Below are 15,412 nucleotides of genomic sequence, written 5' to 3'. Positions count from 1 at the left end.
CGGGTGCCACCCGTGTCGTCATTGCTGCCGTCCGTGTGTCGGGCGTTCCTGGCGTGTCGTCAGCACTGAGGTCTCGGGAGCCGCGGTGTCGGGGATCCCGACCCCCGCCGCGTCTCGGAGGATGACCGCGGGCTCTGCTCGTGGCAAAGATTCGGCCTGGTGTCTCGTCTACGAGCGCGGGACTGACACGATTTGGCCGAACAAGCTACGGCATTCGTACCTACGACGTGGCAGTCGACGTGGCGCCACGCGGCTCCCGTGCTCGCCCACCCGCCTGTTCTGCGGCGATCAAATGGATTACGCCCGAGTATCTTGAATATCTTTAGCTGTCCCGTGCTACGGGTTTGTTTCACGTCCTGGTCCAGCCTGATCACTCTGCCGCTGGCCCGTCCGTCTCGTGGTGAGACCGTACGCCTGGCGCCATCCTGGCCGCGTTTGCACCGTGCCGCTTGTTCGTGCGTGGTTGGGTTTGCTGCTCTGTCGAGAGCTTTGTGCAAACAGCGCACGTGGATCGCTGTTCTGGCGAGGCCTATATGAGCGTACCCTGCGTCCAGCCCTGCTCTGGGCACCTTGTTCCTCCGCAGTGATGATCCCGGTTGCGGGTCTGTGGCTGCCGTGTCAGCTGGGATGGAGTCCCAGCGCCGCTCTGTCCTGCAGGGGTGGCCAGGCCAGAGAAGATGGGAGTCGCCGCAGGTGCTGTAACAAGCGCCCGGGAGGTGCAGGGCGGTGAAGTTAAAGTCGGGACTCGCTCTGGAAGAAGCTAGGCGAGGGGCTAGGACCAGCCCACGCAGGAAGCAAGGCAGTGACCCCTCCAGGACAGCTGCTTGCCCCAGTGTGGGTCAGTCAGTCAGTCTGCGTCTCAGTCCCTGTTCTCTCACCCTGTTGACACACCAGCTTCAAGAGCAGGACATGGACCCATGGCTGAAAGCTGCAGCCGCGCAGGTTTAGGTTGGATCTTAGGAAACGCTTCTTTGCTGCCCGAGCAGGGCGGCCACATGGGAGACACCAGCGCTGGGGGGCTCTGCAGCACAGGAGGGTCCAAGGAGAGGCTGGGCAGGTGCTGGGCAGGAGGATCGAGGCTCCCCGATGCCTGCAACCCCCTGATAGCAGCAGGACGTTGGTGGCCATGGCTGCCCTGCTTTCCCAGGGGCAGGGGTGATGTCTGGGGCTGTGTCGGGGGTGACTGTCATGCAGCTCTGAGTTCACACGCAACGTTTGTCTGGGCGGGTTTGGACGGGGCTGATCCTGCTTTGGGCTGGATGTGACCCCGCAGCTCCCTACTGGCCTTACAGCTCAAGAATTTAGCATCCTTCCTCCATCCATGCCCATGTCGCATGCCCTAGCTATGGACATTGCAACCACCTGCCCCAGCACGTTGCCGTGCCCCAGGACACTGTTGCTTGGGACCAGCCATGCAGTAGCCTTCTCACTTCTCTCCTATGGGAGGCGAGTGACATTTCACACTGTGCTTCCTTTGGTTCTTCAGCCCCAGTCTCCTGGATCAGTGTCCCCGTAGCACTATTGGTACCCCTCGTTGTCAGGCTGTCTCCCCACATTGCTGAGGCCCAAGGTGCTGGCTGGGGCCCTGAAGAGTGGGTGGGTGGGGGTCTGCCAGGAGCTTCTGGAGAAAGTGCACTAATTATCCCTGGGTTTGAAAGCCCCTTTTCCTGGCTGGGAGCTGCCTCAACAGCCCAGACAGAACTCCTGTTTCCCTCGCGTTCACCTTGATCCAAGTGGAGCTGGCCTGGCCTGTCCTCTCTGGCTGCAGTGTGTGTGTAAACCCGCTTGCCAGGGACACCTGAGCCAGGGAGCCGTGTCCCTTTGTCCCGTGCTAATTGGTTTGGCTAATCGGTCTGGCTGTCACAACAGCACAGATCTGCCTCTGGGTGCGAGCGGGGTCACCAGCCCTGTTGGCCTCCCGCTGCGGCTCAGGTTCCCTCTGCCGCAGGCTGGCTGCAGCGCAACCTGATAGGACTCGATGTTCCCGGGACCTCAGTGTTCCTGCTACGAGGCTGAGCAGGAAGCGAACTCCTGTCCGTCTCCTCCACGTGCCCCGTGGCAGGAGGGGGCACGGCATCTGCCGTCCTCCGTCAGCCATGCCCACGGGGGTGTGGAAATGCTGCATTGTGCAGCATGACCCGCTGGGCCTGGCTTCTCGAGCAGGTGTGTGGAACGGGCTGGCTTCGTGCTCACCTCTGTTGTAGGTGTGTTGCAGTTCCTGCCCCCATAGCAGGGCCACTTGAGCAGGGGTGGGCAGTCCTGGCCAGGCCCTGCGGGTCCTGCTGGGCTTGACAGAGAGCTCTTTCCAGACATGGGCATACAGCGCCTTGCTGGGAGCCCTCACAGGCTGGCAGTTGAATGAGTCCCCAGCGCATGCCCACAGCAACTTGTGGGCACCTAGTGCCATGGCCGTCGAGGTCATTCAGGGTGGCAGGAGCTGCTCTGTGCTGCATGCCCCTGGTCAGGCTTGGCACCTGGTCAGGAGTGTCCCATTGAGTCAGCATGAGCAGGCGTTGGCCTGCATTGTCTTTTCAGTGCTGGCAGCTTCTTGCTCTGTGTGTATGTGCGGCTCCCCTGACCCTTCCTTGGCAGTGTCCTCTTCCCAGCAGGGGCCACAGCTGGCTGGGCACAGGGCTCTTCTCATGGGTAGCATAGCTGGTCGCTCTGGGGCTAGCAAAGTCCGTGCCTCTTCCACTTGCTGGGCATTGCAGCAGGGTGGGGAGTGGACACACCCAGTGATGGGGTTTTTGGTTTGCAGGGACGCCCAGCCTCACGGGCACACAGCGCCTATGGCACATGGCATGCACCAGGGGCTATAGGTAGCATCAGAGCCATGTTGTAGTCACAGTGTCCCAGGGAACACGCCAGAGGCAGGGACTTCTGTGGGGCTACATCTCTCATGGGCCCGGCTTCCTGGGCAGCAGAGACCTAGACAGCCCTCCAAATGTGGGGCCTCTCTTGTTGGTCTCAGGCTCTGGGCAGGCTCAGGGTTGGAGGGCAGAAATGAGCCAGGCACCAGGGCTGGGACAGGAGGGCTGTTTTGGAGGCTGGCTCACGCCCCGCTCAGCCCTTGCCTGGCTACCTGCACCCGGCAGGGACCTGCCCCTGGGATGTTCACCATGTCTGTTCCTGTCTCCATGGCCGCCTCCTTCCTCCCGGCTGGCTCCACGCTGGGGGCATGGGGCTGCCCTCCAAAGGAAGGAGAGCATTGGCGGGGGTTTCCAGCAGATCGAGCCCTGCCCTGCTCTCCAACTCCGGCTGGGCATGCTCTAACCTGGCGTCTCTGCTCTGTGTCCTTCCTGCAGGCTGCCAGACCCGCTGAGGATGCCGCAGTGAGGGGGTGCCTGCTGCCCCCCCGCCTGCCGTGCTATGGCCGCACATGGCCTCAGCTGGGCCGCAGCACTATAGCTGTAGCGCCGGGCTCACGCTCAGCGCCCCGCAGCCGGCCTGCGAGAGCCGGGCCTGGCCCCCGGTCCCGCAGCACATCAAGCCCATCTGGAGGCTGGAGAGGAAGCATGTGAGGGCTCCACCGGTCCCCAGCCTGCTCCACCCGGGGCCCCCCGGCGTCCCCCCCCTGCCTGTGCCATGCCCTGGTGACGCTGCCCACTCTGGCCTGCCCCTGCCCTTCCCCAGCTCCCCAGGGAGCACGCTGCTCTACCGCCGATCCTACGCCCGGCAGAGACCCTACCAGCGGCTTGAGTCCATCTGTCTACGCTCGAGCACTCTCAAGCGCTGGTCGGTCCCTCTCCCTCCCCAGGGCCCCCCAGCCAGCAACTTCGCCCAGGGCCCTGGCATGCTGTCAGCTGCCCCAGAGCTGGCCCCGCTGCCGCGGGCGCCTAAAGACCGCCCCCCTTCACCTAAAGGCTCCCCTCTGGGCTCGGGGCAGCCAGCTCCCGGTCCCTACAGACCCGTGCTGAACAACAATGCCTTCCTGCGGCCAAGCAGTGCCCGAGTGCCTTCGCCCCCATCCCCCGAGAGCAAGAGAGGGAAGAGTTCCCTGCGGCCGCTCGCCATGTCCTGGGCCCGCACTGGGGGCACCGGAGACAGCTCCGCTGCAGGCCTTGAGAACAGACCCATGAAGGGGCCCCAGCTGGCTGTCCTGGCCCGCCGGCCCCCCGGCCCTGAGGGCCCAGCCTCATGGTGCCTGGAAGACGCGGAGAGTCGGCTGCGGAGCCTGAAGACCAGGGAGCGCAAGATCCAGCTGACGGAGGCTGTAAGGCAGCTGAGGGGGATGGAGAGCCCCTGCCAAGACTACAGCTGGCACCTCGACGCTGTCTGTCCAGCTGCCAGCGGCCTCTGCTGCGATGTACTCCCTGTGGCCGGGCGCTGGAGACCGCACCTCCTCGCCCAGCTGAGCCCCCAGGCTGCCCTGGCCCCCCAGAGCTCTGAGCCGAGGCGTGGCAGCCTCCCTGGGGGCCGGAGCCCTCCCAGTGCCGGTGCCTGCACAAAGCGCGTCAGCGTTCAGCTCCTGGCCCCCAGCACCAAAGCGCCCGCCCCTCCGTCCTGTCGTGGGCTGGACCTCCTGTCGCTGAGCGATGGGGACACAGCTAGGCCCATGCACCTCACCGCTGTCTCCAGAGTCGCTGCCCAGATCCCCACCGTCCAGCTAGACGAGGACAAGTGCAAGGCCATGGGCATGCCGAGGGTATCCCCGCAGCTCCCGGAGTAAGTGTTGGGGGAAGGGGCCTCTCCGCCGTTCCCCGCAGGGTGAGGGCTGGTAACTCGGCTACCCTTGGGGGTGTCAGTCTCTGCTCCAAGTTTCCCCTCTCGGGGGCAGGTCCGAACATGGGTGGCAAGGGGAAGCAGGACCCACGGGAAACCATGGTTCTCTCTCACCTCCCACTCTGTGTTCCAGCACTGCCCCCAGTGAGCCTGAGGATGAGGCAGAAGAGGAGCTTCCTGATGGGCTGGATGATGAGAGCCAGGATGGGGAGGAGGAAGAGGAGGACGGTGAGATGGTGGGGCAGGGTGCAGAGGGGGACACTGAAATGGCAGCACCCACAGAATTATGTGCACAGAGTCACAGAGTGGCCAGGCTGGCCAGGCCCCTGCTCTGGGCAGGACCAGGCCAGCGTGTGTCCCTCCTGCTCTGGAAAATTCCTGAGGATCATAGAGTCCTGCAGCCACGAGGCCAGCAGGGAGCTGCGGGGTCGCATCCAGTCTTGAGGCAGGAGCATCCAAACCATTCCAGACAAACCCCATGTGTGACCTCAGAGCTGCATGACACTGTCGCCCCCCAACACAGCCCCGGGCATTGCCCCCACCCCTGCCTCCAGGAGAGCAGAGGGGCCGCAGCCACCAATGTCCTGCTGCTGCCAGGGGACTTGGTCCCGGGTGGGGCGGGGGCCCCCAGCCACCAATGTCCTGCTGCTGCCAGGGGACTTGGTGAGTGCTGGAGAGAGCCTAGGCCCAGGCTGTGCTCCCATTGCAGAGGGAAGAGAAACCCCCCAGGCTGAGCATGGAGCAAGTCCCTGCCTGACCCCCACCAGTGCAGTGTGGGGAGTAGGGGGGCAAGAATCTCCAGCCAGGACCCTACAGGGCTAAGTCCTGGCAGGAGCATTGGCACAGCTCAGGCACAACCCCAGCCTGGGCTGCAACCAGCACCCAGAATCCCTGGGGGGGGGCTTCAGCCCTTGACGTTGTGGGGGGGAGTCAGCTAGTACAGCCCAGCAGCCGAGGACCCCCCCAACCCCAGCAGAGTACAGGCATTGCTGCACTTTGATCCTCCCTGCCTGGCGCCCATCCAGCCTCTCCTCAGACCCTCCCTTGCTGCAAAGTACCCCAGCCCTGGCGTCTCCCCGTGGCCTCCTTGCTCGGACAGTGAAGAAGTGGTTCCTGAGACCTGATGGACGGAAATTCCCCCCATGTTAGAGGGAGGGGGCTCTTCCTAATCTCCACCCTCCATCTCCCCCACTACAGTCTCAGTCCCTCATTCCATGTCCTATCTCCTGCAGCCACAGAGAAGTCTGTCCCCTTCCTCCATGCACCTCCCATCAGGGAGCTGCAGTCTGGGGTCACCTCCATGCAGCTGGCCTGGCTTGTGGTGAGCAGGCACACAGACATGCTCCCATCCCCGCGTGTGTGAGACAAGTGAGGTGATAGCGCCTGGCCAGGACTCAGCTGAACACTGTGAACAGTGCTGGGTGCCAGAAGGGAGCGGAGGGTTGCCTGGACTGGCTTGGGCAGGGCTGGTGGTTTGGAAGAGGAGACCAGGCCTCGTCCAGCCTGGTGATTCCAGCTGCACAAAGACATGTTGAAGTCCCTGGGCCTGGGGGTGCCCGAGCACCTGTGGACTTTCAGGCATCACATGAGGGTCTCATGGAGCCCTTGGGGTATGTTCCAGGTGGCTGGTCCTGGGCAGCGGGGAGGGAGCGAGGGCACCACCTTTCTTCCTGCTGTCCCAGGCCCCCTGGGAGGCAGCAGCTGGAGCCTGGAAACCTAATGCTGTCTTTTGTCTCTGGCAGGCGAGTCAGACAGCTCCTCTGTCATGGGCCTGTCACCCAGCGGGTCGGTGGCGCTCATATCCAGGTAAGTTGCTGGGCAGGTGACATCCCCCGGGCAACTGGGCCCCTCTGGGACCTGGGGTCTTTGGGCTGCAGCCAGCTGCACCTGGCGCTCAGACCAAGCTCCGTCATCCCAGGCACTGAGGCAGCCTGGGCCTGAATGGCCTGCCGGGTCTCCAGCTCCAAAGGCAGGGGCAAGTGCTGGCCTCCGTGCTCGGGGTCACGGGTGCGCATTGGCTGCAGCTCTGGTCAGCCAGGCTCTAGCACCCTTGTGGGAACACCCAGAGCTGCCCCATGATGCTCCCCTGAGGACAGGGACACATGGAGCATGTGCTGGGCGAGTACATGGGCTTTACCCCTCAGCAAGCATGGGGCAGGCGCATCCCCAGCCTGGCGCTAGGAGCTCTGTCCCAGGACACTGGAGAGCAAGAGGGAACCATGTACCCCCCTCCAGCTAGCCAGGTGGTGCGATAGGGCCTACTGGGGGTGGGCGGGAGGAGCCTGCTGGGGGTCTGCTGAGTGCAGCCCTGGGGTAGTTGTGTCGTGTGTCTGCACTTTAATGGGCCTTTTGTCCCCAGCTGCTGTGAGCCTAGGGTGGGCAGGCCACGGAGGGGGCTCTCTCTGAGGGGGTCCTGCGGGGTAGCACTGCCCCTGGTGGGGCGTGAGAGGTGTGTAGCTGTGGGTGTTTGTATGTGCAGATGTGTTTGTCCACAAGCGTGTATGCAAGGGGCATGTGGGTGTGTACATGTAGGTGTGGGGGTGTACATGTGCAAGCATGTACATGGGGTATGGGTGTGTATGTGCGGGTGCACGTGTGTGTGTGTGTGTGTGTGTGTGGTTGTATACACGTGTGGGTGTGGGCATGTACATGTGTGTGTGGGTGTATATGTGCAGGTGTAGCTGTAAACATAAGTTTGTGTGTACATGTGAGTGTACATGTGGGTGTGAGTGCATGCAAACATATAGATGTGTATATTCGGGTATGGGTGTGTACACATGCAGGCAGGTGCCTGTATCCCTATGCACATGCTGGTGTGTATGTGCAGGGTACAAGCATGTAGGTGTAAACGTGTGTACAGCTGGGGGTGAGTGTGCATACATGTAGATGTGGGTGTGTACGTGTGGGTGCATATGTGTGTATGTATGTGGGTAGAAGCATGTACATGCGCGGGTGTGTAATGTGCATGTGTTGGGTGTGGGTGTACTTGTAGGTGCATGTGTGTACACGTGGGTACGTTGCTGCATACATGCAGGTGTGGGTGTGTACGTGTGCATGTGTGGCCCCGGGGCAGCCATGGCCCCTCGTTGCCGACAGCCAAACATCCTTGGGGGCCAGCCTGGCGGTCTCTGACCTTGGGGCCCTGCCACGTCCCTACACCCGTGAGCACAGCCCATGGGCGATGTGCGCAACCCCCACACCCACTCGCTTCTCGCAGAGCTGTGGGGCTCCCTGGCTTGGGGCTGTGGCAGGCGGGTGCCAGGCAAGCGGCTCTCATGCCTCGTCGCCCTCCCCACAGAAGCTGCCAGGAGGGCCTGGCACAGCAGGTGGAGGCCCAGGAGCGGGTGCTCAGACCAGCCCTCTTGGGCAGCCTCTTCCCCAACATGCCCCCCACCATCTACTTCGGGACCTGCGACGAGAGAGGTAAAGAAAGGGGGCAGCTGGAATCCGGGCTCTGAGGGCTCCTTTCCCCCTTGTCCCCATCCCTCCCAGGCAGTCGGGGCCCCTTCGTGCCCTGAAAGGAACCAACTAAAGTCACCGTCTGCCCCCTTCCATGCTGGGACGCCTGCCCTGGGCCCAGGCGAGGCCATGCCACCGATGAGGACCATGCCACAGCCCCGGCCTCTTGGGGCATTGGCTGCTCACGGGAGAGACGGGGCAAAGAAGCATTTCCACCCAACCTGCCTGGCTGCCTGGTGGGGGATCAGGCTGACCCTATGGGAGGACAGGAGATGCTGGGCACTGGCTGTATGGAGGCAGAGGCAGCTGGTGCCCACTCATGTGTGCCACCCTCTTGTAGCCCTGTGTGGTGGGATCCTAGAGACGGGCTTTCCTGGGGCTCAGACTGGGTCACCACTCAGCTGGCAGGCTCCTTCCCCCTCACAGCTGTCCTAGGGTTGCCAGGGCCCAGTCAGGCTCTCCATCTCCCTCACGCCCTTTGCCACCTCTTCCCCCCGCCAGTGGAGAAGCTGCCCTGGGAACAGCGGCGCCTGCTGCGGTGGAAGATGAGTTCAGTCACCCCCAATGTCGTGAAGCAGACAGTCGCCCGCTCACACTTCAGAGTCAGCAGAAGTGAGTCTGCCTGAGCTGCGGTGCCTTGTTGGGCTCCCGTCGCCCTGCCCAGACCCTGTGGGGCTTGAGCCAGGGTCTCGCTGCCCTGGGGCAAAGGTGCTGGTGGCCAGCAGCCCCCAAGCAGGTTGAGCCAGGCATAGAGCAGCTGGGCCCAGGGGGCTGTCCCCAAAGGCTGCTGCGCCATTCACAGCAGCTTGAACTATCCCAAAAGGAAGGCTCCAGGCCCGGACTGCCTGAGCCAGCATCTTTACGGGTGTCAGTACCTGTAGCACACCCCCCCCTCTCTCCAGCACAGCTGGAGCTGGGTCGTGTGAGTGTGCAGGGAGCTGGGAGGGCCTGGGGAGCCCTCATGCCTGCTTTGGGAGGGTGATTCTCGGCTCAGCTCCGGGGCTGGGGGGAGCCATAGTTTTGAACTCCCCCATCCCAGCCTGACCAGGACACTTGAGGCACCCCTGGGTGAATGGGGTGGTAATGGCTAGTGCCCAGGGCATGCTAGGCACTCTTGGGGAAGCAGCCACAGTCGCCTTGGCAGCATCTGCTGTGCTGCAGGGTTCACATCGCACCGGGGCCCAGCGCCCACTCGGGCCGTCTGGGGATGGGAGCTGGAGGGGGCTGCGGAGCCACGTGCTCTGGGCTCTCTGAGCTGGTGAGGGCTGGGGCTCCCACACCTCCTCATTCCCCTCAGGGAACAGCGACTGGCTGGGCTGCTGGGGCCACCACATGAAGTCTCCAGCCTTCCGCATCATCAAGGAGCACCAGAAGGTAAGGAGAGCCGGGGGGTGCCCATGGTGGGAGGTAGCAGGGCTGGTGCCTCGGGGTAGTCACGTACTGCTCTGTGGCACTGGGGAGCCCCATGGGACTTGTGGCTTGGCCTGTGTGGGCTCTTTCTACAGCCCTGGCACCCCCAGGCCCCCACCAGGGCTGCAGGGTGGTGGGAGGGACCACAAGGAACCTGGGAGCTTGTTCCAGCATGAGCTGCCCCCCTCACCCTTGATGGTGACACTTCCAAACGTGCTTAGACTCAGGTCTGAGTCTGGTTAGCAGAAGTGATGGCTTCCCTCACCATTGCCATCTCCCCACCCCTGTCTGTCCGGTCTCCCCGGGCAGAGCCCAGAGCTTGGCTGCCAGGCAAACCCCTTGGCTTGGCTCTGACTGTAGGCGTGTGGGGCACTGCACCTCCCCCAGAGGCACTGGGCACTGGCTGCAGCCCAGGCTGGGGCTGTGCCAATGCTCCTGCTGGGACTCAGCCCCGCAGGGTCCTGGCTACAGGCTCTTGTCCCCCACTCACGCTGCCTGGAGGGGGAGGGAAGGCAGGCAGGCAGGGATTTACCCCCTGCTCAGTGTGGCCCGGGTGAGGGGGTTCCCTTCCATTTGCAGTGAGGGCATGGCCTGGGCCTGGGCTCTCCAGTACCCTCCAACCCCCCTGGCAGCAGCAGGATGTTGTCAGCCACGGCTCCCTGCTTTCCCAGGGGTGGGGATGATGCCCAGGGCTGTCAGGGGCAACGGTGTCGTGCGGCTCCGAGGTTGCTCACCTCCCCCCAAATTTTGGTGTCATCAGCGAATTTAAACAGGTTGCTCTCCACCCCAACATCAAGATCGCTTGATGGGTTGGACTGGGCGGATCCTGCGTCAGGCTGGATGTGACCCCACACCTCCCTGCCGGCCCCACAGCTCTGGGACTCTACGATTTGACAATGGACCCTGCCCCAGGCATACTTAGCCCTGCCAGTACGGTGCCGTGGCCATACAGGCAAAGCCAGCCTCTCCGCAGTGGTGGCCTGTCCCTGCCTGGGACTAGGAGGCCAGGGGTGGCTGCCTCAGCTCACTTGATCCTTCTTCCAGATCAACCACTTCCCCGGCTCATTCCAAATCGGGCGCAAGGACCGGCTGTGGCGGAACCTGGCCAAGATGCAGACACGCTGCGGCAAGCGGGACTTCAACTTCTTCCCCCAGTCCTTCATTCTGCCCCAGGACATCCGGGGGCTGCGCCAGGCCTGGGAGGAGGGTGGCACCCGCCAGAAGTGGATCGTGAAGCCGGTGCGCTGTGGGGCGGGGTTCAATGGGGAGCACAGGGCAGCTGGTGGGGCTCAGGGCTCGAGACTGGGCCAGGTAGCCTGGGCCTGGGCATTTGTGGGGGCTGGCTCCAGGGAGTTTGGGGGGATATTGGAGCATCGGACCTAGTACCAAGACACTGGTAGGGAACCTAATCCCCTCTCCTGTGTGCGACCCCTTTTCCAGCCGGCGTCGGCAAGAGGCATCGGCATCCAGGTCGTCCACAAATGGAGCCAGCTGCCCAAGCGCCGGCCGCTGCTGGTGCAGAGGTGAGTGGACGTGGGGGGGCGGGCGGGCAGGCAGGCTGCCCCTCTCCCTTGCAGGCCAGGTTGCCCCTCATAGGCTGCCCAGGAGCAAAGGTCCTACCCAGGGAAATAACCCAGTTCTGAAAACCCTTTTGTGCCCCACGTCAGAACAGAGGTGCCAAGTGCCTTATAATAGGAGTGGGTTGGGGACAAGGTGGTAGCGTATTGATAGGCAAGTGAGTAGAGTAGGTGTCCCCAGCAACGCCCAAGGGGGGCACTGGGATGGAGCTGGGAGACCCCAGCTGCCTCCTTGCAACAGGGAAGGCAGAGCCAATGTCCTGCTGCTGCCAGTAAGGTTGGTGAGCATTGGAGAGAGCCCAGGCCCTGGCCGTGCCTCTGCTACAGAGGGAGGGGAAACCCCACCGACCAAGCTGAGCAGGGGGCAAATCCCTGCCTGCCCCGCAAAGGCAGCATGACCAGGAGGCAAGAGCCTGTAGCCAGGACCTTGCATGGCTGAGTCCCAGCAGGAGCATTGGCACAGCTGGGCACAACCCCAGACTTGGCTGCAGCCAGCACCTGGTGCCCTGGATCCCTGGGAAGGGGCAGTGACCTGGGCTAGGACGAGTCTGTCTCGGGACACAGGAGCCTTCCTCTGGGCTGCGTGCTGAGGCTGGACGAGGCACTTCCAAGCCTCCCCATGTTATCCCCCAACCTAGCACCCATGGTGCCCTGGGCCAGGCCGCCTAGGGGGGCGTGGGGTTTCCATCCCTGGAAGCTTAGGAGTGTTGGTTGGGCCGGGCTGGTTTGGACCAGAGCTGCGGGCATGGGGGGCCTGGGTGCAACTCGGGAGCCTGGACCCTCACAGCCATGCCCCTCCCCACCCTCATGCCCCCCTCGTTGCCTGCAGGTACCTGCATAAGCCCTACCTCATTGGAGGCAGCAAATTCGACCTGCGCATCTATGTCTACGTCACGTGCTATGACCCGCTGCGCATTTACCTCTTCAGGGATGGGCTTGTGCGCTTTGCCAGCTGCAAGTAAGTCTTTGGGGGCAGCTCAGGGCGGGTACAGGCCAGCCATGCTGCTATCTGGGCACGGTAGGGGGCTGATGTTGTGGCGGGGCACCAGTCTTCTCTGTAGCAGAGTAGTCTGGTGCTCCCAGGGCGGAGGTTAAGACAGAGCCCCCTCCCTGGCACTGTCTGGGCACCCCATTACCCACATGCTGATCCCTGTCTACCCCCCTGCTCCCGGCCCAGGTACTCATCCTCTATGAAGAGCCTCGGCAACAAGTTCATGCACCTGACCAACTACAGCGTGAACAAGAAGAACACAGAGTACAAGGCCAATGCCGACGAGACCGCCTGCCAGGGCCACAAGTGGTAAGGCCGGGGCTGGCTCCTCTCTATCGCTGGGGGGGAGAGGGGGGTTCCTGCCCGGGCTCTACCACCGCAGAGCTCCAAGCACTTTCCAGAAGCAGCCCAATGTTGTCCCATGTCCGGCAAGGAAACTGAGACATGGGCAGGGCCAGTGGCAGAGCTAAGGATGGTATTTGCCAGACAGCTCTGCCCCTGCCAAGCTGCCCTCTGCTCTGGCAACCTCAGGTGCTGGGATGCACCAGGCACAGCTGCCGGTGACCTGGGTATCCGAGTTATCCCTGTTGCTGCTCCCAGGAACTGGGCCAGGCCTCACCGTGCTCAGCGCTGTCCTTTCCAAGGATGATTCTGCCCAGAGTTACCCCTGGCTGCCCACAGGTGCAGGGTGGTGATGAGGGGCCAGGACATGCCTGGGTCATAGTCACATCTGGGCCAGGCAGGCTGCAGGTCCCCCCTCTGGCTCCATGGGACCTGCAGGGTACGGAGCAGCTGACACCGCTGCCCATGCTGGGGGTTGCGTGTGGGGAGGCCCTGCCCTTCCCTACCCCCTTCCTGCCATAATGCTGTTACACAGCGCTGTCCGATCCTTCTGATTCCTGTGCGGGACCTGGGAGCAGTGGTGACCTCCTGTCCCATGCAGTCCTGGCTGGTTGTGTGGGAGGTTCACTGTCCCGGGGGGGTCTGGGGACAGAGCTATCTATCCCAGCCCACCCTGGCTGCTGCAGCACTGGCTGTCCGTCGTAGAGAAGTCTGGCCACAGAAGAGCACGCTCTGTGACTCTGCCCACTGTGGCTCCCTTCCCCTCCCTGTATGCACCTGGGGTGGGGAGGGGGGCGGGCAGGCACCTAGTGCTGTGACCTCCCGGTATCTGGCTCCCCCAGGGCACTGAAAGCACTTTGGAGCTACCTGAGCCAGAAGGGGGTGAACAGCGAGGCCATCTGGGAGAAGATCAAGGACATTGTCGTCAAGACCATCATCGCGTGAGTCTCAGGGGTCCCCCTGCCAGCTTCCCTAGTATTGCCACAGCCCTGAGCTGTCCTGTTCCCTGGTCATGTAGTGACAGCAGCTGCTGGGCTTGGCCGTCACCTGCAGCCTGGGTGGAGTCGGTGTCCAGCAAGCTGGGGTGGGATGGACAGATGTGTGCTCCTAACCCAGGATAACTTCCAGGTGTGACTCCTGGCCAGAGCTGGGGGCAGAATGTTCCCAGCATGGGTCACAGCAGCATAGTGGGCTGGCATCTGCGGCCATCCTAGTGCCTTGACCCCTGTCCCCAGCCACCCTGTGATAGCTGCCCCTTGCATGAGCTTCTCCTGCATTACCTATGACTGTTATCAGAGCTGGGGGGGGGTTACCCCAGGGCAGAGGGGTCTGGGGCCATCTGTCCTGTCTCCTGGGACTCGGGTCCAAGCGGGGGGGTCCTAGGCAGCTCGTGTCCATATGCTCTGCCCAAGATCCTTTCTGCACCCCTATCCTCCCCCCCTCCCCCGCACTTATCCAGCACTGGCTGTGCCTGATGTCTGGGCCACAGGGATCTAGGTTTAGCCCCAGGGGGTCCGGGAACTTTGTCCCCTTCCCATGGTGATGGCTGTGAGGTGCCCAGGCCTCCGCTTGGGCACCCTCTGAGGCCTGGCTGAGCATCTGCCCTCACCTAGGCCTCAGGACCCTGGTCTCAGGCTGGAGCATGCCCTGTGGGGCCAGGACAAGAATGGCAGGGCTCCAGTGCTGTGGAGGCCTGTTCTCAAAGGCCAGTTTCCCTTGCCAAAGGCCCCCACAGATCCCACCAAGGCTTGGCTAGGGCAGGTCACTTGGGACCTGAGTTCAGGTTCATAGAGCCACAGGGTCAGCAGGGAGCTGTGGGGTCACATCCAGCCCGAGGCAGGATCAGCCCCAGACAAACCCCATGTGCAACCTTGGAGCTGCACGACACAGTCGTCCCTGACACAGCCCCAGGCGTCGCCCCTGCCCCTGGGATACATGGGGCTGTGGCCGTCAATGTCCTGGGAGTTGGTGGGCGCTGGAGAGATCCCAGGCCCAGGCTGTGCCCCAGCTGCAGGAGGAGGGAAAATTCCCCAGGCCGGGCCATGCTGAGCAGGGGGCAAATCCCTCCCTGCCTGCCTTGCAGCCAAGGCAGCCTGAGGCTCTAGCCAGGACCCTGCGGGGCTGAGTCTCGGCACAAGCATTGGCACAACCCGGGCCCAGCATCCAACACCTCTGGGGACAGCTTAAAACCCACCTGACGCATGGAGCTGAGACTCGGGGGGAGCACAACTAGCAAAGATTTGTTCAGCAAGAGTCTGTGCTGCTATGCCCAGGACTGGCCTGTTGGGAGAGCTCTGGGAGCACTTCTGCATGAGGCGTGGCATGGCGTGGCTAGCTGCTGCCCAGCTCCCCAAGCTAGCATGCCTCCCCTTGGCTGGCAGGTCGGAGCCCTACGTGACAAGCCTGGTGAAGATGTACGTGCGGCGCCCGTACTGCTGCCACGAGCTCTTCGGCTTCGATGTCATGCTGGACGAGAACCTCAAGCCCTGGATCCTGGAAGTCAACATCTCCCCAAGGTGGGCACCCGGGGGACCCTCGGCCCTACTGCCCGGCACGTCGGTTTGGGCCCCTCCCTCTCTCTCCCCTACCGAAGCGGGGCACAAAGGCTCCCTGCCCTTTCTCTATTTCAGCGTCTCTGCACGTTCCCCTGGATGAGCTGGTCAACAGCCGGGTGCTCAGCTGTGCTCTTGGCGGGGTAGGGTGGGTGTACTGGGTCCGGGGCCTGCATGAGAGCTGCCCATCATTGTGGGAGGCATTCGCCCTCACAGAGTTCCTCAACTATCACTCCCACAGCCCTTGTGGGTGGGGAGAGGGGCCAGGCACCTCCGGGATCTCCGGCCGCGGCAGACTCATTCCTTCCCTGCTCCCCACAGCCTCCATTCCAACTCGCCGCTGGACATAAACATCAAGG

General features: G+C 63.1%; 1 protein-coding gene across 1 annotated transcript in view; it reads left to right on the top strand.

Moving 5' to 3' along the window:
* The first annotated feature begins 3,310 nt into the window (after positions 1-3,310).
* The window catches only part of TTLL4 (tubulin tyrosine ligase like 4), a 20,135-nt gene continuing 8,033 nt past the window's right edge, over positions 3,311-15,412 (top strand). The window contains exons 1-13 of the mRNA XM_025195322.1: positions 3,311-4,665; positions 4,856-4,950; positions 6,465-6,528; positions 8,021-8,145; positions 8,683-8,793; positions 9,479-9,555; positions 10,636-10,830; positions 11,032-11,114; positions 11,998-12,126; positions 12,346-12,468; positions 13,344-13,442; positions 14,883-15,017; positions 15,375-15,411. Of these exons, the coding sequence (XP_025051107.1) occupies positions 3,380-4,665; positions 4,856-4,950; positions 6,465-6,528; positions 8,021-8,145; positions 8,683-8,793; positions 9,479-9,555; positions 10,636-10,830; positions 11,032-11,114; positions 11,998-12,126; positions 12,346-12,468; positions 13,344-13,442; positions 14,883-15,017; positions 15,375-15,411 (2,559 nt within the window). The 5' untranslated portion in view covers positions 3,311-3,379. The remainder of the gene's footprint in view (positions 4,666-4,855; positions 4,951-6,464; positions 6,529-8,020; positions 8,146-8,682; positions 8,794-9,478; positions 9,556-10,635; positions 10,831-11,031; positions 11,115-11,997; positions 12,127-12,345; positions 12,469-13,343; positions 13,443-14,882; positions 15,018-15,374; position 15,412) is intronic.

The sequence above is a fragment of the Alligator sinensis genome, unplaced genomic scaffold (genome assembly GCF_000455745.1).
Source record: "Alligator sinensis unplaced genomic scaffold, ASM45574v1 scaffold1765_1, whole genome shotgun sequence".
Lineage (NCBI taxonomy): Eukaryota > Metazoa > Chordata > Crocodylia > Alligatoridae > Alligator > Alligator sinensis.
Note: the sequence above shows the minus strand (reverse complement) of the source record. Positions and strands in the feature narration are given on the sequence as shown.